Raw genomic sequence first — 27,115 nt, 5'->3', positions numbered from 1 at the left:
TGTCGATAGTGAATACGAACGAAAAGATGCCTATCTACAACCTCTTACATGATTCGTGAATTGAAATAAATTAGCAAATAGACAACAATGGTTTTAGCTAGATTTCAAGGCTGTCGTTATCTAATTGCCGTCGATAACTAAAGCCTCTGCGTATAAAATCTGCAAGGTAATATTTACTCTTGTTTCTATTTGTACCAATTGTTAATATAACCAGTGGCGTTCTGTTTTTATTACTCTTTTTGGAATGATTAAAATTACATCCTGTTTATAGAAAACATTGTAAAAATAAGCGAACGGTTGGCCGTCTTCTCCGTAAGACGTTCATCTAGACGAGAAGTCATCGAATGCGTATAAATAGGACATTAGGCCAATCACCAAAAACACGGTTCGATTTTTCCTACTTCAGAAACTGTTCAACCCGTAAATTGACATAAAATGTTTCTTTTGGTTTCTTTCTAGTATAAAAGAAAAAACCGACATTATTTACTTAATTCGGATACTCGGAGCGTGCAAAATTTAGGAAATTTTTTTTATAACTTCGGTAAGTAGGGTGAAATAGACGACTCAGGTCACTGGGCTAACTACAGCCTAGTGGTTGTAGCCGGCCGACTCAACAGGTCTGCTTCCCCCCCTTCTGTTTGTCCTGCCGCTTACTTCCTGTGTCCCGCAGCCAAACCTGGCTTTGTTCTGCCTCTCTCTGTCCAAACTGCCAGTTCCTGACGGGACAAAAAAGGTAGGTAAATTGATGTACGTGTACTAAAATCGCATTTAAACGCATTTTGTCGTCGTCAAAGCTACCACGTGCAATTATCGCTTCCTCTATTAAACCAATCGGCTCCGAGCTTCGAACAATTAATGTAAAAGGTGAATAGTGTGTCGAAGTTATCATACATTTGTAGTTACGTGTTTATGCCAGTTCTTTAAAGCGAAAAATATCTCGTTTCTTCGAGACTGAGCAGAGATAACAAAACGCGTGTTTCCTTACAATCGAGAAGCATAACCGCTCGACTTCATTTGTAAACACTCCGAGTCACTCATTCTCAGCTGATTCACTATCCTGCGTGCACGTGGAACGACAACCTTCTCCGGCATATAGCTAAGGTAAGATTTAAAATTTTATCTTAAATTCACTTATAAGTATTTTTTAAAATATGTTTTAGAAGTACAGTACTTAATAATTATTATCATTATTGTTTACGATTCCATTCTAACGTACTGTACTGTACTTATCTTTAACTGTATTTAGGACAAGGATGTTTACTAATTTTTATAGTTAGTGCTTCTCGAATGCGAGAGGATACGATAATTCTTTTATTAACCCTACTAATAAGTAATTTTCTTTTTAAATAAAGGCGATTTTAAAATTTTGTAGACAGACTTTTTCGTAAAAGTATCCTTTTATCGTTCGCGAATTCTGTAGAAATATTTCTCTTATCTTATTAATTACCCGTAATTGTACGGAAAGATTTCTCGCATTATTGTATCGAGGATGCGCAAAATTTTAACAGAAGAATTATTAACATTAAACCATCCGTGCATTTGAGGAACTACAGTCGGAAAAAGATAATTAATGCACTTATCGACCAAAACGAAAGCCAAAGGGAACAAGGTGTGTAACACACAATGTATACCCGAGTGAGAAATTGGTAAGGAGGAGGCATGGCGTGACTCGACACGTTTGGCGGAACCGTCTTAAAGCTATTTATTTTTAAATTAGCTTAGCGTCAGGCACTTTGTTCTACATAATTTTTTCCCTTTTTCTTTCTTCTTAAGTCATATTGTTGTTTTATAATTATCGTTTAAATATATCGGCAGCGATTAGGAATGGGAGAAAAAAGAGGATTAAAGGCATTAGAAGTGTGGTGCAGAAGAATTACGGAAGGATATCCCAACGTTAACGTTATGGACATGTCCACTTCTTGGAAAGACGGTTTGGCATTTTGCGCCATCATTCATCACTTTTCACCCGAGTTAATGTAAGTTTAAACGAATCGATAACCTTACCCGTAACTAGTTTTTGTTAAATATAATCTATTGTGTTTATATTTAACTCGACTCGAAGCATCGATTGTTTCGCGTCAAAAATAAACTCGCGACGGATAATTTTCTCCAGAAAGTAGAACGCATTAATAAAGACCGAAAATATGGGTTTTTACCGGGCGACCGAAACCGTTTGCAAAAACTAAATATCCTCGCATTAATAGTTTATTCGAGTTAGCGGCGGTGTAGCGATTCGACGCGATATTTTACGGCTAAACAACGCCGTGGGAAAAGAATTATGGCGAATATTAAATAGGTCTTTGCCATAGATAAAAATGGGAGGAGGTCGAGTTTATCCCGGTAGAAAAAAACCTATTGCCTCGTAACGGATATGGCGCAACCGACGACTTTAATTGGTCTTATCGTTCGTAATAAAACGAATTACCGTCAAATTTTCGCCACGGGTTAATAGTGGGTAATTACGACGTCAGAGTTATTTTTAGTGGAAAAATTTACTTAATGCGCGGCTTTAATTAAATAAGCAAACATTAAAATATATTTTTATTTAGCGATTTTAAAGCTTTATCGAAGGACGACGTTTTCTACAATAATTCATTGGTAAGTGTTCATTTTTTTACGGTTTGAATTATAATTCGAGATATTTAAGGTTAAATTATTATAGGCGTTTGGCATCGCCGAAGAACATTTTGGAATACCCGCTTTACTGGACGCGGAAGACATGGTGAAGTACGACGAACCGGATAAGTTAAGCATCGCGACTTACGTGTCTCAGTTTTATCAGTATTTCGAAAACAAATCGCCTCGTAAAAGTTAGTATTTGTTTGTTTATTTTTCTGAAAATTACATAAGAATTGTCGATATCGGTAACCGAATCCTAGATTATATTTTTGCTTAGCCTAAGTACAATCACGTAATTATTAATAAAAGTACGACGATTTCCTAGATAGAAATTTGAAATCGCCATTGGTCGACAATGCATCCGATACGTTTAATCTTATATTCCCATCTGCTCCGGTTTCTTATAATCTTTGTCGTCCGTAACAATATTTAGTCGCAATTAATGGATTTGCATTTTAATAAAAATATATTTATATTAATGTTAATAGTTTAACATCTGACAGAATATTTATACGCAATTCGTAATAAAACGTACCCGTATTTTGCGCAAATTAACTGGATCTAAATTATCTATTAATTAATATAGTAATAGATTAGTTTATTTTTAATAAATATTAAAATATTTAAAGTTAACAGAAAATCAAATCTAAAAAGTTTTTTTATACTTAACCGTTTAATTACAATTCTTTCATTCGTATCTTTTGTAATTAAATAGGTTTTACGTCGAAATACATTTTAAAAACAAAATTTCCATTGGGTTAAATTATTACTAGGTTTATTATTTCCGAATTGTAATTTTTTAAAAAGCTTTCGTAAATAGTTAAAAATACGTTTAGAATATTATAATTATCATTTAATAGTTTTTAATTTCGATTATTAATGTTTCTTTCGAACCGAAATCGCGTCTTACAAATCTGTCATTGACATCAATGTCGACCGGTGTATAGTCGAAGTAGACCGAAGTAACGAACAATAACGAATGCATTTATCGGACTATTTATTGGTTAAGCGGTCGTTACTATCGAACGTTGGAAAATTTTCTCACAACGAGACATAATTTATAATTTTTTATTTCGTTTATTTAAATTTAAAAAACGATAACAAACAAATACGACCGCTATTAGCATCGGTCGAGGAAAAAATTATAAACGTAAAAAATAAAGAAATAACAAAACGTCGGACAATGGCGTAATTATTAATCGAAATTAACTTTATAATAATTCTTTTATGTTAAAGACGAACGAAAATAGTATTTATAAAAATTAAATTTACTTGTTATTTAACGTTAATTTAAAATCTGTTTTTCTAGCTTCCGAGCGCATTCGCGAAAAATCCCAAGAACAGTGGACATAAATCTCGACCGGAATACCGGTGTTATTTTCGAAAAGACGAAGGACTTTATAAAAATCACCGGTTACGTACGACGCGATAGAAATTTCTTCGAACGGATTTATCTAATCGTCCGTCGTCGGCATCGGCCGTAAATCCATTACGCGTACGCATCGTTGTAGAAATTGTCATCTTTTGTAAATGTAATTTCATTTCCGAAATAGACGCGTCGTCTAAATTTAAACCGTTAAAATTCCATTTGTATATAGAAAAACATTGAAAATTATGTATTTACTATTACAAAAAGCTATTTGTAATCCGACGATTATTACGAAGTAGATATAAGATTTATTTCCATCCGTTTGTAATTTTTTAATCTAGTTTTTATGTACTAATTGCACAAAAATATCGTTTAAATAAAACAATTTTAACTTTCGTTTTTTGCGCGTATATAAATTCTGTTAAATTAACTCGGAGACGGTTGGCGTCGCCACAAAGAATTTACGAAATGATTTTAAATTATTATTTTTCGGTAATAAAAAAAATTCTGTCGATTGTTACAAATATTTATTAAATAATAATTACTATTATTTACAAATATAAAAATGTTTAGACACGTCCGGTATTTCTTCGGAACGTCACGACGAATGAAGATCCGACCGGGACGACAATATTTTTAATGCCGCCGAAGGCGAAAGTTTGTAAATTCCGAGTTCTTCCAACGCGTCTCGACTTCCGACCGATTTCGACAAAATTTCTTTCAACAATATCGCCGACCCAAAGTTTAACGTTAGCAAAGCGCACGATTCTTTTATTCTGGAAAATAAAACGATCGAAAACGAATTGAATTTTTACTAATTTTAATTTTCGTTAACTGGAAAATGTTCTTACTCTTTAAAGTAATTTTCCGGCCTCTGCGCGTACGCTCCAAATATAGGAAATAAATTCCTGTTCATATCGCAGTTCAACTGGGCAGCTCCGCCTTGGTTGAAAAAGTTCTGAAGAATGACCTGCGTGCATTAATAAAAATAATATTACTGCATTTACCATATAATTATTATTCGTTTCGTTTACAATATCCTTATAAGTCATTTTTAAGTCTAACAAAATATATTACCCGCAAAAGTACTTGGCTAACTCGATGCTCGTCCATGTTTTAAATATAAAGTTTATACGGTAAGATACTATTTAGAGATATTTCTACGCATTCTTAGTAAAATAAAATTAGTTTTAAAAATATTTATTATATTTATAATTATTTATTAAATAGCAGTTTTAAAATATCATTTGAAAAATTTATACTCTTATTAATTAAAAGCTTTTAGAGTTTTTTGTAGCCGATATCGCGGACGAAAAAATAATTTAAACCTAATTATCCAGAATCATTCTGTATTAAGAACACGGAATAATTACTTGTAAGATTTTTGTAACTTATTTAAATTCCAAATGAATTTCTTGGTGAAAAATTTAGATACATTATCCTTTGATAATGTACAGATAATTACGTCTTCTATATAATAATATTTGTAGATTGGTGATAACCGGCATTCTCCTTACGCGTCGGATTAGATTGCGCGCAATTGCAAATAAATAGATAAATCTCGAATATTTGTTAATTAAAAATAAATTCCTAACGTTCGATCGCTATTTGTGCTAATTGAAATTTAGATTTAATAATTTTATTTTCTAGTCTGATAAAATGTAAATACGAAAGGAACGGTGACAAATAGGTTAAAGAACTATACTGGCTTCGAATATGTTAAATCGCTCGAGTTTAAAAATGACAAACCGTTACGCTTTATTTTTTATAAAATGCACAAATCCTAACTTTGAACTTATCGTTCGTTTCGTTAAATATATCGACGTTTGTATTTACGGGTTTTTAACGTCGAAAGTGTTTAGAATTTACCTCCGAAGTCGTTTCCGGATGACCGCGGACGAAAAGAATATCGAGAAAAAACAAAATTTTTACAACATTTGATCTTATAAAATATATAAAATTGTTAAATAGTTTGTTCTTTTTATAGTAAAAGATTTTTTTGTCGTTTGTTCTTAAATTTTTAAATTATATATTCCCCGAGCTAAGCGACGAAAAGTATTTGGTTTCGTAAAGAACACTTCGATAAAGGAGAGTCGTTTGCTATTCCGCAAATAAAAATGCAAGTTTCTCGGAAAGCGATAAAAATACAAAAGGCTCGATCTTTCGATAATTCTAAAAGTGGAATGCGATAAAAGAAAAAGTGAATAATTATTCTTATTTTGAAAAGTCGAGTAACGTTAGCGTTTGTCTTCTTAAAATAAAGTCGACTGACTGATTTTTTACGTGCCTAAACGAAATCCGAGTAAACGATACAGAAATGTACATTAAGACAATAAGTAACGAGATTATCTAGAGCTAGTTCTGTCGGTACTGCAACCAATAAACCAACTGATATATTTCTATATACAAATTTGTCATGCAACGATTAACTTTTTTCCAAATTAACTGGTATGCACGCATTTATAAAATGTAAAGATTAATGCATTTTTCCAGAAAATTTCAATTTTACTCTAAAAGTGCTAAAACAAGTATTTTTTTAAATAAAAAATTTCCGAATTTTGAATTAAATGGTATTAAACAATCTCTAAAAATAGATATAAAAAAAACATATGAAACACAACTCGCGATTGAGAACGGTATGCTGGTAACCTTTGCACTAAGACATTAAACCATAGGATGCGTGTCCCAGATAAGCCAGAGAGCCCCAGCGCGGCCGATATAATACGTGATATTTAAAATGGAGAGTTATACAATGAAAGTACGGTACATATGCATTTTTTTTAATGATTAATATAAATTTTTAAATTATGGGAATCAATGTTTGCAGTATTATTATTTACTAATTTCGTGTATTTAATTATACACGCAAAAAAAAATACACGTAAAGATGGTTTTGAAAAATCACGGTAATAGAAAATGGGATTTCGTATGTCATTTTAACACACGGTAATTATAATTTGATATGCAAATAATCTGCATAAGGAATGTAAAACTTGTACAAATCTACTTTATTAGAGAAAATGAACTAAAAATACATTATTCGTCGATTACTTTTAAACGGCTTATGATCATCGGGCTTAACCGGCTGGAGGAATAATTCCTACATTCGAATATTTAAAAAATTTTATATTCTATTATTTCAAAAACATTAAGCGGATGAACTCTAATAAAGCTCCACCTTCTGGGTGATTTATTTTTATGTGTTTTTTTTTACTATCAGAATATTTGATTGAAATTTCTTTTTAACAACATATCCAGAACCTATAACCGGTTTGAACAGAAAACACAAACAAAAAACTGATGCAAGTTTCTTTTTATCCTCCTCCTCTACTTTACTTCATTATCATTTTGATGCCGATGATAGTGCTTCCCCGTCTTTGATGTTAACTACCTCCGATTCTCGGATATTCTTCCAAATCCGTATTTATTTGGTTGTACGGTACGTATGTTTTCTTCCTCTCTTATTTATTCCGCCGAGCTTGCGTCTTTCCGTATATCGAAAGCCGTCTTGATTATGGCAGTTGTCGTCCTACCTTTCTTCGCGATCGTGTTCCTCGGTCTAATGTCTAGAGTTCTTTTTGTTGCTCTAATATAAAACATTTGTCTCCTTTCTCTTCTATCCTTACTTACGGTATATACTTTTGCTAATTTCTCTGTTGAGTTTTGCTTTTCTTTCTCATTCCTAAGGCAATCAAAAACAGTGGAGATCTTGTTAGTATGACCTTTTTTCTTACTGCTGTCTCTAAGACTTTGTAAAACCTTGTAACCCACGACCGTCTCTGTCGTATCCTCCTTCCTCTTTTCTATGTTCTGTTGCATTCCTCGTTTTAATTTTTGAAACCGTCTTTTTGAACGCGGCGTCTTCGTGATCTTTTAACGGTTCTTTTAAGAATTGTAAATTCGGTCTCTAGTAATTTCCATTCTGAAAATAAGATAAATGTCCCTTTTATAAGTCTCTCGAAGGTTACCTTTCTATATCCATATGGATCCCATGAATCGAATGGTATATTAATTGATCTGAAAACATCTTTTCTGTATATTCTCATTTCGTATTCTTTTATCTCTTTATTAACCCATATGTCTAAAAAATGTATTCATTTATTTGACTCCTGCTTTAACTTTCCTTTTAAGCCTACTACATGATGTCTATAAAACTTTACCTTATCTCAAAACTCTCAATATTTCATCCATCTAACTACTAGCTCCAGGAAGATCCTGGTACAGAAGAACTAATGAGCTCTCTTCTTGTTTAATTTGTCTATCTTCTCATGTTTTAATGTTGATTTTTTTCCAATAAAGTAGTTTTATACAAGATTTACATTATAATTTGGTATTTTATTTAAAAATTTAATGAGAACAATAATTTTAAAGATTCTATTCATAATAAATAAAATAAAATTAAATTATAATGAACAATATATTGGTTAGAATGTGAATGCTTTTAATTAATTAGGAAACTGAATGTTCAATCATTTCCTAATTTGGTTCGGGTAGATTTTAATTTTTTGTGTTCTTTATGTAAAGAGCACGAATCTAAAACACCGAAATCGTGTTTTTTTTTTATAAAAATTGTTATTTTAAAGATAAAAGTGAATAAAAAATATCCTAACGGCTGGAAATGTGTTACATTAGAACTGGTTGACTCTCTTTCCAACCAATCGCATCAAGGTCCATATTACTCAAACTATGCTCACCATTCATTTATTTTCACCTCCAATTAATCATAAATCATCATTTTCTTAAATTCAATAATAAAAATGACATTTATATAAACTTTTTTCCTTTCATTTTGTTTCTCCTTTAATTTCCTAAACTTACCGTCGTACACGGTCATAATCTATCTTGTATTGTGAACATTCATATTCTATTACAGTAACATTTTTACTTTTTTGTGGTAATATATAATAATGTTATAATAATAATAGTAAAATTATGATAAATTACAGGATATGATTGATAATGATAAAGGAATTTTTCATTCATTCTGTAAAAATAAAAGGCTTTACAGAGAATAATAATAACAACAAAAATTAAAAATGAATATTAAAATTAAGTTAAATGTTTGAATTGATAAAATAAAAAAATTGTTTTCAGTAGTTTTAAAGAAACTTCAAATTGTCTTTTCACAATATAATTAGTTTTTTCCTTTTTTTTTAATTAATTAAAAATTATTCATTAAAGATAATAAATTATTAAAACATCTGTCAAATCACATGCTTTATTGAAAAGTAGGACTATGTTAAATAATTTTTTATATCTAAAGAGTAACACCTGCCATTAAATTAAATTATGCTGATGAATAATTATTTAAACTAACAGGAGAAAAAATAAAAAATAAAATTATTTAAAACAACTATCTGAAATTAATTGATTGTATGTCTAATGCATTGTACATAAAAATAACATTGAAAAATTATTAATTTCAAAAGAAATTACTTGTATGATCAAATAAAAAACCAATTTTTTTATATTATGAATTATTATAAAAGGCAAAAGCCTTATTTTTGGGAGTAAGGTATAAGTTTCTTAAAAAATTGTAAATGCTAATAACGAGTAAAGTTTTCATTAAGTTTGATCACATTTGAGATATGACTTCTTACCACCTTCTATCTCTCAACTTCCTTGACCTTTAACCACCAAAACTCCATAATATTAATCCCCTGTATGTAAAGATAACCCTGGAAGTTTCAAAAGTTTTGCTTCATCCAGTCCTAAGATATAATACAAAATAGATGCCAACATTTTTGGACTTGTGCAGTGTCAAAACATCGAGAAATACAAAAACGTCGAGCAGTCAAAATTTGACTAATTGCCGTACTTTTCCTATTTTATATTCTATAATAGCCGGGAAAATAAATTTTACTATATTCTTAACTGATAAATAGATAACAGATAATGGTTAGATTATATAATTACGTACCTATTTTTCATAGAGAAGAAAATACGTGAAAACTGATAATGATATTGACAAATGAAATAGGATGTGATTGGGCATCTGATTATGATAAATGGAACTTAAAAAGATATCAGTTCTCTTGTTTACTTTCACAGAAGTAAGCCAAATTTTGAATAAAAACACTTATTCAAGCACTAATATAAAATTAATATACACAACATACATATATATTGATTTTATATAATTGAGTTCTTTGGCATACCAAACAAAACTGATTATTTTAATAAAATTATTAAAATATATATACCGTATTTTACGGACTATAAGACGCACCTGAATTTTGGAGGCAATTTTTCGAAGAAAAAAGTGCATCTTATAGTCCGTAAAATACGGTGTATGTACGTATGTATATATATATATATATATAATAAATATAAAAATGCATAAATGTTTGAAAACAAAGGACTTTATTGTTGATTTATTCATGTTATGAGATGATAAGCAAATAACTGAAGAATGCTATTTATGTTATTAGACTATACTAACGACTTCTGATGATATACTTAGTGATTTGATTAATTATTTTGTCTTAACAAACAATACGAACAACCTTACAAATAGCATTGACAGCATAAATAAAGATTGAATACCTGAATTAAATTATCATATATCTAATATTACAATTAATAGACAAACAACTAGATAATCAGTAATGTCATTAGTATAAGTATTAACTTTAATCAACACTAAGTTATTCATATTGGCTACTGATTCAGTTCTATTCAGATTTATGAAGCATGTCAAAACTTATTAATGAGAATAATAATAATAATTATTATTAATAATTCATACAACACCATTATGTTAATAGATCAAACTATTATGTTTAAATAATTTTCATTAACTATATTCTTAACAAGTGTTTTATTTTTAATAAAAACAGTAGAAAAAAATTATTATTAATGTTTCCTCTGCTACAACATGATACATATTGTTTAATGATTTAAATGACATTTCAGTGTCTTTAAAAATTTTATTTTAAAATTTTTATATTAACATATATATCGTTACATACTGTATACTTGTATAACATGTACACATAACATACGTGGTACGATCCAAAAGTTCGGAGAATGCAGTAATCTATGACAACAAAAGCATGTATTTGAAGTTACAGCGTATGAAACGGATTCTACCAACCCACCTTTACGTGTTCGGGTTAATTTCACCCATGTCACGTGATTAAACCGCGAGCGCTGCTGTTTTTTTCCGGAGATAGTTACCTTTGTCCTGCGACGTAATCAAAGTGGAGTTTAGAGAACAACCTCCAACATTTCGACTTCACCGTGACCTTTCACCGTAGAATCACCGTACACCTTTCTTAGCAATTTTAAAATCTCCGTAGATGTTTTACCTAAACGCTGACAAAATTTAAAGTTGGAGGTTGTTCTTGAAACTCCACTTTGATTACGTCGCAGGACAAAGGTAACTATCTCCGGAAAAAAACAGGAGCGCTCACGGTTTAATCACATGACATGGGTGAAATTAACTTGAACACGTAGAGGTGGGTTGGTAGAATCCATTTCATATGCTGTAACTTCAAATACATGCTTTCGTTGTCATAGATTACTGCATTCCCTGAACTTTTGGTTCGTACCACGTATATACTGTATGTCTAAAATTTTTTAACATGTATACACACTATATACACATTAAAATATCTTATGTATATAAGACATATTTCAACAATAATGAAAGTAACGATGTCACTAATGAATTATGTAATGAATGTTATTAATGGTTCTATACTTTTGTAAAGCCTAATATATTCTAACCATCAACATAAATTAATAGGTTTTTCTATATTCATCATCTGTATTAATGTTATAATTAGATAGCTATGCTTTTAATTAGGCTGGAGAGTCTATGTCAGCAGGAGTCAGCAGTTAAAAGAGGAGTCAGTGTCGGTGTCAGCAAAAAAAGTTGCCAACTCTGGTTCATTAACTGACTCTATATTTCATAATTAGAAGCAATTAGATAGTTTTTAAGTGTAGGAAGTTTAAAAGAATTACATGAATATGAAGTTAATTAATCTAATGATTCAATTCTAACTAACTTTAAAAACTGAAATTGTCATTGAATTTTATTTGTTTGTAATTTAAATTTTAAGTTAAGCTTAATGCATCAACAGTTAAACCAAACAGTTAAAAACAGTATAAATAGACGGTTTTTGTTTAGTATTTCTATTTTCCAACAAAGTATTACTTTTTATCATATTGTAAATTTTTGTCTTTTGAACAGAGTAAAAAATCCAGAGCTATAATCCTTTAATTAGACAAACAGATGATTAGATAAGCAGATGATTTCTATTTCCTACAACCCGCTTTAATTAGATCCCCTAATGAATTGCAAATTAGTAAATTAGCCTAATGAATTACATGTTAGTGATGAAATGGTAGATAATATATATAAATACTAAGAACTAGTATGGTGTTGGAGACAGAGTCAGAATTGTTAAACTGAAAATATCGACTCCAGAGTCGAAAAAAAATTCTGATTCTCCAGCCATGTTTTTAATAAAGTTAAAATTAATAAATAAAGGTAAAAAATTATCTTAAACTTTTTCATGACAAATAGTTTTGTTACTTAACATCTAACTATTTATTTTATAATCTTAATAGAATTTCATAATTAGAAATCTAGATTCTACATTTACATTTACTTACATTTAAAAAATTGCAAATAACTTTTTGTCTTAAAGAACAGAATATATTGCAAGAAACATTCTTACAATGAACTGTTAAGAAAAACACTCAGTTATTACTTAAGATTAAATATATTAAATATAAATAATAAATACCTCTTCATATATATACTGATTAATTTCTTTTGCAATAAATTGCCATGCAGTATTAAACAGAGGTTTAGCTAAAGTTTCTTGTAATTTTTGTAAATGACTTTTTAAAATTGTTAAGAGTGGATAGGCCAATCTTGATAATTCATATGTTTCCTGAATTGGCATACAAAACCATCTAGGAAAAAAAGTTTATAAATTAATTGAAGCTTAATTTATTAGTTTTGTTTTAAATTTATATTAAGTCTGATGTTTCTAGAATATTATATTTTTAATAAGTAACTTTTCAAAAATACAGGATATCTTCATGAATTTGAAATTCAAGAGATGAAATAATTACGACTTTGAATTATCCGAGATTTAGGGGGTGCTCGGATCGTCACTGTGGTTGGTGACCTTTTTCTTAACTTCATCTGACTTCGATATAATTGTTAATAATTGGAAACTGTGTAATATTTTCAACTAAAATGAAGAATCTCAAGCTAATCCTACTACTATTATTAATCTCTGGAATTGAAACAAATCCAGGACTGTTGCAGAAAACTCCAACAAAGAGAGGTAGACCACCAATAAATTGTGTAAAGCAATCAACTAACAATGCAATATCATCAGAATTAGAGACAAACCTTAACACGGACTACACTGAAATAGGAAGAACAGAGTTACCAACTCAGACAGGTGAGAAATCTAATTTAAACCCTTCGACGGAGCTAACAACTATGGAAACAACAGACATTTCAACTACAGACCTATGGTTGAAAATTGTAGAACTTAATACTATCAGTAATGAAAGAATGGAGAAACAATTTTCATTTATCCGAGAGGAAATTAATGTAATTCATAATGAAATAATTAATTTTAAAAAACAATTGCAATTTATTAATGAAAGAAATGAAAAGATTGAATTAACCAAACTATGTAATGATAAAGAACTAATGCAATTTAAGATAGATACTTTGAACAATGCAATAAATAATAAATTAATGATATATGATTATGCAAATAAATTAACAGATGTAGATCATAAAGAATTATTGAATTTCTTGACGCATTCTCTAAAGATTAAATGCAATGAAAATGAAGACATAAAATCTATCTATAGTATACCTAATTCTAAAATTAATATTAAATGTTTAATTCTGAAATCGGAACAACTGAGAAATAATATTTTAATGACATTTAATAGATTGAAACAAAACAAATTATTGGGAGAGTGGCAACGTGTAAACGTGGCAGCTGATTTAGTTAAAAACTCACATAACAGAAGAAAATCACTATTACCATATTATATAGATTTAAAAAAACGAGGAGTTCAACTCAAATCATGAGATGATTATCTGCTAATAAATCAGCAAAAAATTACATACAGTTTTATGCAAAATCAATTCGTATACACTGAGGATTTTTTAGAATATATCCTACAAGAAAATTTAATAAATCAGAGACCATAATAAAAACAAAAGAAAATAATGAAACAAATAAGAATGGAAACCAGGGAAACATACAACTAAAAATAACAAACTGGAACTGTCAAGGATTAATACGGAAAACTACTGGTAACAACTTCTTATACTTATTAAGAAACACTGATATACTGGGTATTACAGAAACCTGGATGACCTCTCCAATCAAAGATTTAATAAAAAATAACAAAGAATACAAAATTATATCGACGATAGCACAAAAACTAGACGACCCAGGACGTCCACATGGAGGACTAAGTTTGATACTAAGGAGAAATATTGGAGAAATAAAATTTATTCAGAAAACCATTAATTATATAACAGTATTATTACAAATCACTAATCCAGATATAAAGTTTCTAGAAAATAAATTGATAATAATCACGCTGGTCTATGTATCACCAGAACAACTACAGACTCTAAATGATATTTTTAAATATCTTGAAAAATGGAAAAATATTTCCCCATATATTCTAATGATAGGAGATTTAAACGCTTGAATTGCACAAAATATGGACTCGGAATATAGGGGACCAAATATGCTAATATGAAACACACAGAGTCTAAGCATAAAAAACATAACAAATTAGGAATCCAATTACTAGGATTATACTTACCAACTACAGTTATATATATTGAATGGAAGAATAAAAGACGATTATCTGTCAGAAATAACTTGTATAACTAATTCTGGATGTTCGGTAATTGATTTAACAATATGCTCTGAATTATTGGCAGATCTCTGCACCGATATACAAGTTTTAAACTGTGACTTATCAGATCATTTTCCTGCGAGAACTTCTATCGAAGTGGAGAAAAATCAAGCTTACAAGAATAAACTCATACCCCACCAAGTAACTTATTATAACTATCAACAATATCAATTACAAATTAGTGAAAGAATTAAATACATACTAACATACTGAATTACAAAGCAGCCATATTTCAAACTAACCAAATTCCTTAATATGTAAATCTCTATATCTCTGGCCAGGACAAAAGTACAGCTACAAACTAATGGGATTAACTATCCAAGTTTGAATTAATGAGGATTTCCTGTAATTTGTTTTACTTTATATTCACTACATTAATAAAGTAATGATAAATTTCATATTTCTCTGAATGAACAGTAAAGATATTCTTATATATTAAACGTCAATATTAACATAGAAAATTAGGAAGCTCATGTTTTGTGAACAGATATAGTGGTAATAATTATTAATATTCTCAATATTTAATGTAAGTTAGCAGTTCCATCACAAATATTCTGTTTTTTTCCATTTCACTTACTTTATAATTATGTCTAGAATGAATTGCTAACTGAAATAAAAACCAAATAAATAGAGGAAAAAAATAATGTCTGAGACAATACATTCTAAATTGCATGAGAGTTAAGATGAGTTAAATGATACTTTTTCAATGGCAACTTTGTAAGTTAGTTTAAAATGCATTTAATTATCAAACATGTGAAAAGTTTTCAATTATTCTATATAAATAATGTACTTTTATAAAAATTGGAAGCAATCATTGTATCAAGCATCTAAATTTTTTTAAGTCTGAATAATATTTAACTTTTTAAAATATATTTATAAATTACAAACATTAAACAAATATTTTCTTAAATATTAATATTTACTTTTCTTTTCGATAAGGACGACTTTTAGCTTTCACATCTAGGAAAACTCTATCCAATAATGTGTGCAATAAATCATGTTTCATGTGTTCCAAAAGACCAATTATGTCATCAAAAACACTTTTTTTAAGTTGCTCTTCATCTTCCGGAAGAACAGTTTCTGTTGGCAATATTAAGTTTAGATTTCCCAAAAGTGACGATCCTAAATTAATATAAAATTATTATTAGACTCATTATTTATATTTTATAATAAATGTGATGTAAAAAGTAATTAAATAAAATATAAATTCTCGTATTTACAATATATAAGAACTATTATCAATTAAATTCACAATAATTGTCAAGTGTGGATTTTAAATCCAACCCTAGTAATAAAAATATTTATAATCTGAATCAATTAAATTACTGTATTTCATTAATAAAAACATTTTGTCTTCAATAAAGGATGGCATCACATATGATATTAGTCCATATTAGATTATCATTGGCTGGTTTATTGTCGCTACATGCAACTGTAGTCACATGCAATCCTCAAAATAGAAACTATAGGAAAACTTCTCTGAAACAAGACTGCATCAAAAATTGCAATATACATTGCCTCAAATGGTTGCATATATCGCAGCCCCTTTGATAAAGTTTAAGACAAGTAATACAGACTATATTTTATATGTATTAGCAGTAAGACTACACTGCACACCTGCTAGTTGTAAAATAGACTATGAAGAAACATAATTTAATCAATAAATGATATAAACATTTAATTTTTAGTTATAATTATAAAATATAAAAACAAAACATTTAATGAGCTTTTAACAAAACAGATTATAGTAGTGGTTCTCAAACTTTTAAAGAGTTGCTTTCTCTTTTGTACAAAAATTCTAAGCTTTTTGTATAAGAATACTGATATATATTTTTCTTAGAATATATTTTATTCTATTAAAACTAAACCTTTCCTAAGAGTTTTTGAAAGTGTACAAATATACAGTTGCAAAAAGATCAAAGCACTTTATGCATTTATGCATTAAAACCTGTATGCAATAGTGATCAAATTCTGCATTTGAAATTAAATTGAAAAAATAAAGAATCCACTAAAATATAAAATCACAAGGACACATAATTAAAGAACAATTTCATCACAAATGTTAGAAATTAGAAAATGACAAATTTAATCTGGCAATTAATGAAAACTGACCAATGTCAGAGACGGCTTTACAACTGCCAATTTGCAATAAAACTGTTCTTTAATGCTGTATTACTATGCTGTGATGATGTAATTGCTATGTTTAGACTACATACTCACAGTGTAGACTACCCACAATGTGTAGAATTTGGTTAATATTACACACCAGCTTTAAAATGCATTAATTTTTTTGCAACAGAGAGTATATTTCAAACAAAATGAAAGTAAAACAGCACACAGAGATACTTACCACTAAATGGAATCAAATATTGATGATGTAATGACTACATTACAGTCTTAACCACAATAATAACTTACAATGCAATAATGCTAATGAAATAAACATGAAACTTTTATGTGTTTTTATTAATATTATATTAATTGTATGTAATGCTATTGTTTTCGGGTGTGATAGTTGGCTAGTCACTGAGTAATTTAGTACATAAGCAACTGGTTATGAATTCTTTACTAATTACCATTAATAAATGTAAATCTGCCTAAAATGTATGTTACACAGTGATCAAGGTACAGTACATTTCTTTGCACCTTACAATTTGTGAACTACTGGATTAAAGATATTAATGTAAGATTCAAAACAAAAATGCTATTACAGTAGAAAAATACAGACATTATTGCAATTACATTTAAATATTTAAAACTTATAATTAAAAAAATCTTCAAATATTTAAATGTAATAAAAAGCAGCATAAATATATTATATTCAATAATAAAACTAAAAATTACCATCAAAAATCTTAACAGATAATAAATATTTTCGTTACCTTCATTGTTCATTTGAATTTCACTATCACATTCCATCGCATTTTGACAACACTGTTTAATTTGCTGCATATTTTGAAAAAACTGAAAATAAATTCAAGAAAAATTTTTCAAAAAATTCTAATTACTATAGTATATAAATTTTTATTTTACAAAGAAATTAAGTTTCAAATAAAGCAATACATAAGTTTTCACTAAACATAGCAATTACACAATTTTATTATTAAGTTCATTAATAAACGTGGAAAATTCTCAATGAACAAATAACAACATGCATATTAAAAATAAGATTAAATTTTATTTTTATAATATTAAAAACCATTCTAAACTTTAATATCAATTTTATTGACTTCTTTACAGTTCAATTCATTTTATATAATTTATTAAAGTTTACTTTATTATATTAATAAACAAATCTATTTAGTTAGTCATTTCATTTAAATTATTGTACGCAAATATATTATTTAAAAATATTTTAGAAATAAACATTTATTTAGAATACATTTTTTAAGCAAACAATATGGCAGATTTGGTATTATATACATATTATAGAAATTTCTATAATATATATATATTATTGCAAAAGGTTTACTATGTGTGTGTATATCTATAATCTCTAAAACTTGAATTTGAAAAAACTAAAAAATAGCCAGTTCAAGTTATGCAGAGTTATAGTGAAAAAGAGAAAGATTTTTAGTCAGATACAAAGTAAAAAGCAATAGATAAGGAATGTGATATATTTCACTCGAAGATATTTGTTTGAGATATATATTATTAGAATAATATATAAGACTGTTTTAATAATTTAAATAAATATTTTATGGGGGGGCGTATCTGTCCCTCGACGCTGCTGGTGAAATTTTTTCTCACTTCGTCGGTGATGATTTTTTAAATTAAATAATTGATTTAATCAACTTTGACTTTAAAAGAAACTAATAATTATAGGACTATAATATTAACAAAAAGTTTAGTATTCATAGCAATGCAACGTTCTCCAGTTAAACGTGGAAGACCACCGCTCACCAGAACCAAATCAGCAGGTAAACGTAATGACGATATTGCAACAAGTTCCCGATTAATTACTGATTATAAATTACAACTGGATAAAAACTTACAAGACACTAATATGGAAGCTAAGAAAATTAATGAAATATCAGACCAACGCAATACTCAAGATGATTCAGGTGAGCCAAATGTACTTGATTCTTTACCAAATAACCCGGACGAGCTATTGGACACTTCATCTGCCATTCTATGGAATAAGATATCTAATTTAATAAAAACATCTAATGATAAGTTATTTAAGCAAATAAAAGATTTTAAGGAAGAATTAAACTTAATGCATGAGAATTTAAACGAAGTTAAGGAAAAACAAGTAGAATTGGAGGAACAAATAGCGAATTTACGACAACAAATAAACACTATGCAAAATGAGAAGGATCTTACACAATTTAGATTAGATTCTTTAGTTAATGATAATAATCGTAGTAATATTATAATATATAATTATCCTAATTCGAAATCTGTTTCTAAAGAAGAAATCCATAATTTCATTACTTCCTTATTGGAAATTTGTGATTTAACTCAAGAGGACATTATAGATGTGATTCAGTTAACAAAACCACCAAAAACTACTACTAAAATAATTTTTAAAAATAGTCAACTCCGTAATCGAATGTTTTCTGCTTTTATTCAGAAAAAAATGCAAAACCAGTTAGAAGATTGGAGAGATTCTCAAATATCCCCAGATCTTAATAAAAATACAAGAATAAGACGAAAAAATTTACTTCCAGTGTTACATGAAATACGGAAACAAAATGCACAGGCTAAACTACATAATGATATCTTACTATCAGGATCTGAGAAAATTACTTATAATATTAACTTGAAAAGTTTGGTATATGTTGATACTTTTTTACCTTACCGTAAAACGATAGTTTTGGGAAGTTGATATAATACAAATCAAAGGCAAACCCAAAGTACAAATAAATCTAATAAAAATTCCTCCTTTGATATATTAAATTGGAATTGTCAAGGTCTAAAAAATAAAACTTCAGTTATTAATTCTTTGTATACTAGATATGATCCGGCTATTATTGGTATAACGGAAACTTGGATAACAACGGAAAAATTTTATACTACAAATTTCTCGAAAAAATTTTAAATTGAATCCTCAATTGCAAGTAAACCAGTTGGGCCCGGAAGACCAAGTGGCGGCTTATGTTTATTGCTGGAAAGAGAATACTGTAAAATAATTCAAGTTAAAAAATCAAGGAACTATATATTACTTCTCATCACAATAATTGGAAACAAAGAATTAAATAAGAATAACCAAATAATGATGATATTATTAACTTATATTCCTCCTGGGGATGTAAATACTTTAAATGAAATATTTAAAGTTATAGAATCATGGTTCTATATAACTCCATATATTATTATATTGGGCGATTTCAATTCTCGCATTGGTGAGGAAATGGATTCCAAATATAAGGGACCAAATCATTTAATTAGTAATAGTCGAGTATCAAAAGATAAACAGGTTAATAATTTGGGGAACAAGCTGTTAAACTTCATAAAAGAAAATAAACTCTATATATTGAATGGTCGTATTAAAACCGATTCTCCTGCGGAATATACTTGTTTAACTCATTTGGGGAAATCAACAATTGATTTTACAATATGTTCTGAACTACTTCTGGATTATTGTACGAACTTTACGATAACATTAATGGATATATCAGATCATTTCCCCACAATAACTAAATTTAGAATATCTTCAACAAAAGGAACTAATAAGCAAGGTATAAATAGTCCAAAGATAAAATATAAATTTTCAAAATATCGGAGGGAGATTGACAATCGACTTAAAGCAATTCCAGAAGTAACAAGTACTAATAGTGGAAAAATATATAATTTAATAATAACTATATTAAACGAATACAAATGTATAAACAAAAATACTAGAGCTAAGCAAGGATGGTTTGATTCAGATTGTTATAAAATGAAATTAACAAAACAAGCAGCATTGAAAAAATTCAGGAAAAACTCAACAGTATTTAATCTTAACAGTTATAAAAAAAACTAAACGAATGTATAATAATCTTCTTAAAACTAAAAAATTAAATTATTATCGGAAAATAGAACAAAACTTAATTAAAAATAACAACAATGGTAGCATATTCTGGAACACAATACGAAGATTTCGGTCTAAATCAAACTTAAATGGAAACACTGCTAAAATAGATTTTAATACCTGGAAACAATTCTATAATAGATTTCCACAAATTAATATGGAAATACCGCTAAACACAAACACAGAAGTCTATAATGATATCCTGGATTCTGACTTTACAATAACTGAGTTAGAGGACGTTATCAGAAAATCAAAAAGTAAAACAACACCAGGATGCGATAATATTCCTATTGATTTCTTAAAAATATTATCAACTAGCTCTAGAATAATAATATTAAATCTGTTTAATAGTATGTACAAATCTGTGTATTTTCCTGAATCCTGGAATTCAGCCATTATAACAATGATATACAAAAAGGGTGATCCGTTTTCCCCTAGCAACTATAGACCAATAGCATTACTACCAGTAATAAGAAAATGTTTTACCTCACTTCTTGCAAATAAATTTAAGCTACGGACTAGAACAATGGGACTGGAAGCGGAATTTCAATATGCATTTACTACTAATAAAGGAACCGAATCTGCAATCTTTACCTTATTAATGATAATTCAACTATATCTTTTAAAAAAACATAGGAAAATATATGCTGCTTTTATTGACATCCAAAAAGCATTTGATTCAATATATGTGCCCTTATTGATATATAATCTCAAATCCAGTGGCGCAAGTACTCGATTTACTTCAGTAATTTCAAAACTGTATCTGGATTATACTATCAGGATAAAACAAGGTAACAATATCTTTCAAAATTTACATTTATTTCGTGGAGTTCTCCAAGGTGATCCTTTATCTCCATATCTATTTAACTTTTATCTTATTGGTATTGATCGTTTATTTACTGAACCAACCGATGGAATTACAATAGGAAATAGAACTTATCATTATATTCTTTTTGCGGACGACCTTGTGCTCCTGGCGCCAACAAAAATTTCACTACAAAGGAAAATAAATCAACTTAATAAATTTCTACAATCATTATATTTAACAATAAATCCTTCTAAAACGAAAATAATCATATTTCGCAACAACTGTAAGATATCTGAAAACAACACTAAAATATACCATGAAAATATCCTTCTACAAACGGTAAACGAAATAGATTATTTGGGAGTTAGGTTTGAGTGGAATTTATCCTTTAAGGCACATTTTAACAAAATAAAAATAAAAGCAAAACAAGCCATTGATAATTTGTTATTTCTATGTTCTAGGTTAAGAACTACTAACTTGAAAATTCATATTAAACTATTTAATTCAACAATTGTGCCAATAATTTATTATGCAAACCCAATATGGAGTTTAGACTATATATACAAATTAGAAATTCTTCACGTTTATTATTTACGCAAACTATTTCAACTGGAAAGAACAATTCCAGGTTACGCTCTGAGACATGAAGTAAATAGAATTTGGTTTTTTCCTTTTGTTTTAAAACGTATAATTAAATTTTACTACAGAATTAAATTTAAAAATGATAATACAATAACATATCTTCATCATCAAAATATTACTCATATTTACAAATGCAAACAAAAATGCAAACAACTATGGCAATATAAATTAAATCAAATGTTAAATAGTTTTGGTATATCAATATTATTGTTCAACGATAATATTAATGATTGGAAAGTTGGCTACTCCCTCTTGATAGATTCTGCAATTTCACAAGCAATAAAAAGAGATCAAGATTCATTATACCAAAGCAGTTATCACTCATGGTATATAAAATTATTGCAAATTCCATCCTCGCAACTCTATATGCTTCAACCAACAAATTTTAGCGTGAAGCGTCTAATAATTCGACTCCGCTTAAATAAATATTCTGTGTTTATTGATGGTAAATATATTGATCTAACGAGAAATCACTGTCCTTTATGCAAATCTGAAGAATTTTCACTACTCCACTTAATTCAAAGCTGTAAAGAACTTTTAAAACTACGTAACTATTATAAAATAAACCAGATATGTCAGACTAATTCAGAACTGGAATTTAAATCAAATCTGAAAAATCTTAATAAAACGGATTTATATAAAATTTACAATTATTTTGTAAAAGTTTCAGAACGATACTATTTGTCAAATCAAAATTAATGTTAATACAACCATCCGTTGTCGTGGGAAAGTAGATGAATTACCACATTTGTAAATATAATTGATGTTTAAACAAAATAAGAACTAACTTGTAGTTTATGACTTTAATTTTAAATTTATTATTTTTTGTTCTATTCCTTTAAATAATTTGTAAAATTCCCCCTAAACAGAGAAATTGTTCTCTATTGTTAATACGAACTAATTAAAAAAAAATAATAATAATAATTTAAATAAATATTATGAATTTAGATATATTACAAAATTACCATTCAAAAATCAAATTTTACATAATTTATTACATCAAATTTTGATATTCCCACTAGATCTAGTGGGTTTTCCATTAAACTGGCAATCTGATCATAATAATGCCTAATAAAATGGTTTTAAAGTTGCTTTGCCGGGCAATACGTCGAAAGATTTTTGAAACTCGATAGGTTGGTCGATACCTACCGAGTTACACTAGTTCGACTCGAGGAGGGGCAGGCATTGAGATACGTGAAATTTTGTTGGACTTTAGGAATAGAAAAATGTTATATTGTATAGGGTGTTAACTTGGACTGACAATCCTGTTTGACTTAAGGAATGATTTAAGATTAGAGGTTTTATTGCATTATTGCATGAATACAATTAAAACATAACACACAGTCAACTTTTTATTATGGGCTCTTCTCTGGCCAAAAAATACAAAAGTTACTTTCAATTTTAACATTTTTATCTGTCTACGATAAAAAATCAACTCTAAAAGATATAAAGAGGATTACAATTACTTTGTGATTGTCTTCATTTCTAATATTTTTTAAATATTCTTTTTAATTAAAAATTAATAAATTTTAATATTTGATTTTTCTCAAATAAAAAAACACTTAGAAATCAATTAAATTACAATTCCGAAAACAAGATACACAAAATAATGTAAGGCAGTTCTTTGTCGTACAAATCTAAGTATTAAAGATATTTCTAGATACTAAAATATATTTCTACAGATTATTTCACTTGAAAGAAATTATATTTGAAGAATTTTTTGTGTAACACTTTAATATTTAAAATATATGAAGTTTTATTAAGAACTTTTAGAAAACAAAATTTTATAATTAGACATTTAGATATTCATTCATTAAGCATTTAAATTTTGAAAGAGAATTATTTTATTTTAAATAATTAAAAATACTTTAATCAATATTATAATACTTTCTTTCATATGTACTATAGATTTTCTTACTAAAGTTAAGTTATTGCTATAAATTGTTTCACTGACTATTGCATTCTGTTAAAAATAAAATTAATAATGAAATATTGCTAATTCAAAAGATAATTAAATTTATAAAAAATTTTACATAAAATGAAATAATTATCTTAAATATTCAAAAGAATTATATGTTTATATTTTGGAAATTTTACTTTCTAAAAACATAATATAATTATTGAACCAACCCTATTTTATAGTATACTTTTTACATAGGAAGGAATAAATTAAAGTTCTTGAACATATTTTAGCTTCTCTTTGCACAGTTTTTATAATTAAATGTACTATTAAAATTTTCTATATACATATAAAAGATTTATAACAAAAATATGTTCAAAAATACCTAATAAATGATCAACAAATAATTATGATAAATAAAAGTTGAAAAGAAACCAAACTATTTTAAAACTTATATATCATTTCAAACACTTACAGGAAGATTGCTCCATTCTGTTAATATATAAAGTATGTAATTAATTGCATTTAAAATAGCACAAAAATTTGAATCTAATGGTTCTTTTGATTCAGAATGTAAAAGCTGATGTAGGCGCAATCTAAAATCATCCAGTAATTCTAACTGAAGTTCGAGAAAAGATAATCTCTGTATCGGTTTTGGCAAATTTTGGTAACGTTCTGAAATGAATAAAAATTATATAAATTTTATGAAATGAAATAAATTATTTTTAATTATTATTATTTCCTATCGTATTGTTGTTACATAAATTTAAAATTATTGTTTAGATTTTAAATTTTATATTATAACATTATGTGTATTTTGCTGATACACAAAAGAAATTATATTCTTGATGATATTCCTAAAGTTTTAATATCACATAAATAATCCACAATATCTTGAAGAAAATATTAAGAATTTTATTTCAATTTTAAAAATCACATTGGTACACTGGGCCTTGAGGTTCATAAAATCATAACATGGGCACTGAGGTCCAAAAAATTCAAACCTGTTGTAAGGAAGAACTCTTTCTGCCATGTATACAAACAACCAATGTTCCAAGTCACTATTTATCAACTATCCATTTCATTGCAGCTCTTTCTGTATCAAAATACCCAGAAGTTTGCACAGCAGCAGGTACAAACTACAGAAATGGCTGGCAAAATATTACAAATTGAGCCAATTGATTTTGAACTGTATTGTTAACTGCTAGTTTAATTTGATAGCCTGTAATAAGATGAAATAAAAGCAGAAAGATCTAGAATGACTGGAAAATACATTGGGATTCACATGTTATCTGCATTGATTGTGGGTCTATATTCTACCAAAACATTTTACAATGAGCCACCAGTGTAGTTTGATCATTATAAAACAGTAGAATCATAAATTTGATATTTACTATTTATATTTCATCACATTTATTATACAGATAAATACTTGTTTACATTTTAATTCTTTGCAATAATTAGTTCTTAATTGTTAGAGGTTTATCTGATAGCTTTTTTTTAAATTGAATGTAGGTGGGTGTTATACATATTTTCTCTTAGATATTTATTGATAATGAAATATGCCTTCGAAACAAATTTAATGTAATTAAGATTGCAACCTTGTTTGTTTTTTTGTAAAAATGTTAATTTAATAATTTAATTTTCTTACATAGCATTTGTATAAACTCTGAATTAAAAAAAACCTAATATATGTATAAGCATAAAAGATTTTCCAAACTTCTCAAAATTTTACTAAATTACTTAATTAATAAAGTTTTCAATAGAAATAGCCAAAGTGTTGCTGCAGTAGCTGTTTGATATATAACAGTGTTCAAACTGAATGGCCTAAACAATTGTTAGCCAAGAATGTACAGTACAACATTTTTGGCTAAAGATTGAAGTGGCCTAGGATCAAACAATGAAAAAATGTTACAAAAACCTCCAGTCTGCTTCTGAAAATAATACTCTATCATATAAAACCTTTGCAAGATAGATACAACAGTTTAGAAGAGAATGCAAATGGGTGAAAACATGCAGTCAGGGAGGAATGGCTCCTGTGTTTGAATGGTGGATGGATACGTTGGCATCGTGCCAGGAGACACGAAATAGGTAATTCGAGAATTCGCTGCCAAAATCAGAGTGGTGCACGCAATGTAGTTCTGCATATCTTAAAGACCAAATTACAGATGAGGAAAATTAGTTTGTTAGGTTTTTTATCATTTGACTGAACAGTTTTGGTAAAGGATATGTTGGCTCAGTGGCATTGGGAAGTTCTGAAATATCCTTCATACTCTCCCAATGTGAATCCCATGTTACTTTGATCTTTTTTGCAAGGTAAAAAATCAATTTATGGGCAACACTTTAAATCAAGAGAAATTACATGTGCACTAGACTATGCAGTGATGGACTAGAACAAAGTCTGCTGATAGATCAAATGTCTTTCAAAATTATGACAATTAATTCTACATACAGACTAAGACTATAATGAAGGAGTGTAAATAACAGATACCCAATAAAACATATGTATTAATAAAGGCAATTTTGTCACTATTAAAATTTTAACTCTCACATTTATAATAATTAATTAACTCAGTATATTTCCGGAAGTTATTAAAATTCATTTTTTTCATAACCTTCACTTTAATGATTTATTACTCATGCATTAAAATTCAAGTTAATTATCTGAAATTTATTATTTCCTTTGTATCTAGTAGAATCCATTATGCATTTCGATTTCAATAAAGGATATTATAAGGAGTAAAGGTTGTCTTCTGTGTCTAACCGCTGTGACAAATCTAGTAAAAATATTGGATGGAATAGTCAATCACCAAATATGATCTGAAATTTATTATT

At 28.2% G+C, this 27,115-nt stretch overlaps 2 protein-coding genes across 5 annotated transcripts in view; one reads left to right on the top strand and one right to left on the bottom strand.

The window, feature by feature from the left end:
* The first annotated feature begins 571 nt into the window (after positions 1-571).
* On the top strand, positions 572-4,032 carry LOC136974466 (MICAL-like protein 2). Of its 3 annotated transcripts, XM_067269376.1 has the most exons (6): positions 572-864; positions 951-1,101; positions 1,816-1,976; positions 2,550-2,598; positions 2,663-2,810; positions 3,929-4,030. In XM_067269376.1, the coding sequence occupies exons 3-6, from the start codon at positions 1,825-1,827 to the stop codon at positions 3,970-3,972; spliced, it is 393 nt and encodes a 130-aa protein (XP_067125477.1). In that variant the 5' UTR covers positions 572-864; positions 951-1,101; positions 1,816-1,824; the 3' UTR covers positions 3,973-4,030. The 3 variants fall into 3 exon arrangements, with proteins under 3 accessions (XP_067125477.1, XP_067125478.1, XP_067125476.1); XM_067269377.1 differs by lacking the exon at positions 951-1,101 and having other exon boundaries at positions 572-733; positions 3,929-4,032; XM_067269375.1 differs by having other exon boundaries at positions 572-1,101.
* A 461-nt stretch (positions 4,033-4,493) lies between these two features.
* Rint1 (RAD50 interactor 1) overlaps positions 4,494-27,115 on the bottom strand; it is a 38,048-nt gene continuing 15,426 nt past the window's right edge. The window contains exons 9-14 of one of the 2 annotated variants that reach the window (XM_067269278.1): positions 24,756-24,955; positions 17,797-17,878; positions 15,838-16,036; positions 12,745-12,916; positions 4,840-4,958; positions 4,494-4,764 (exon numbers count right to left, since the gene is read on the bottom strand). In XM_067269278.1, coding sequence (XP_067125379.1) covers positions 4,587-4,764; positions 4,840-4,958; positions 12,745-12,916; positions 15,838-16,036; positions 17,797-17,878; positions 24,756-24,955 — 950 coding nt within the window. In that variant the 3' untranslated portion in view covers positions 4,494-4,586. Of the gene's footprint in view, positions 4,765-4,839; positions 4,959-12,610; positions 12,682-12,744; positions 12,917-15,837; positions 16,037-17,796; positions 17,879-24,755; positions 24,956-27,115 lie in introns of those variants that run through there. The other variant, XM_067269279.1, reaches the window with a different exon arrangement.

The sequence above is a fragment of the Centruroides vittatus genome, unplaced genomic scaffold (assembly GCF_030686945.1).
Source record: "Centruroides vittatus isolate TY-2023 unplaced genomic scaffold, ASM3068694v2 contig_349, whole genome shotgun sequence".
Taxonomy (NCBI): Eukaryota; Metazoa; Arthropoda; class Arachnida; order Scorpiones; family Buthidae; genus Centruroides; species Centruroides vittatus.
The sequence above is the reverse complement of the archived record's forward strand: the minus strand, read 5'-3'. Positions and strand labels throughout refer to the sequence as shown.

Coding starts and splice junctions, on each gene's coding strand:
- LOC136974466 (XM_067269377.1), top strand. CDS start 1,825: ATGGGAGAAAAAAGAGGATTAAAGGCATTAGAAGTGTGGTGCAGAAGA. Junction 2,599..2,662: donor TTTTCTACAATAATTCATTG/GTAAGTGTTCAT, acceptor AAATTATTATAG/GCGTTTGGCATCGCCGAAGA. Junction 2,811..3,928: donor AAACAAATCGCCTCGTAAAA/GTTAGTATTTGT, acceptor CTGTTTTTCTAG/CTTCCGAGCGCATTCGCGAA.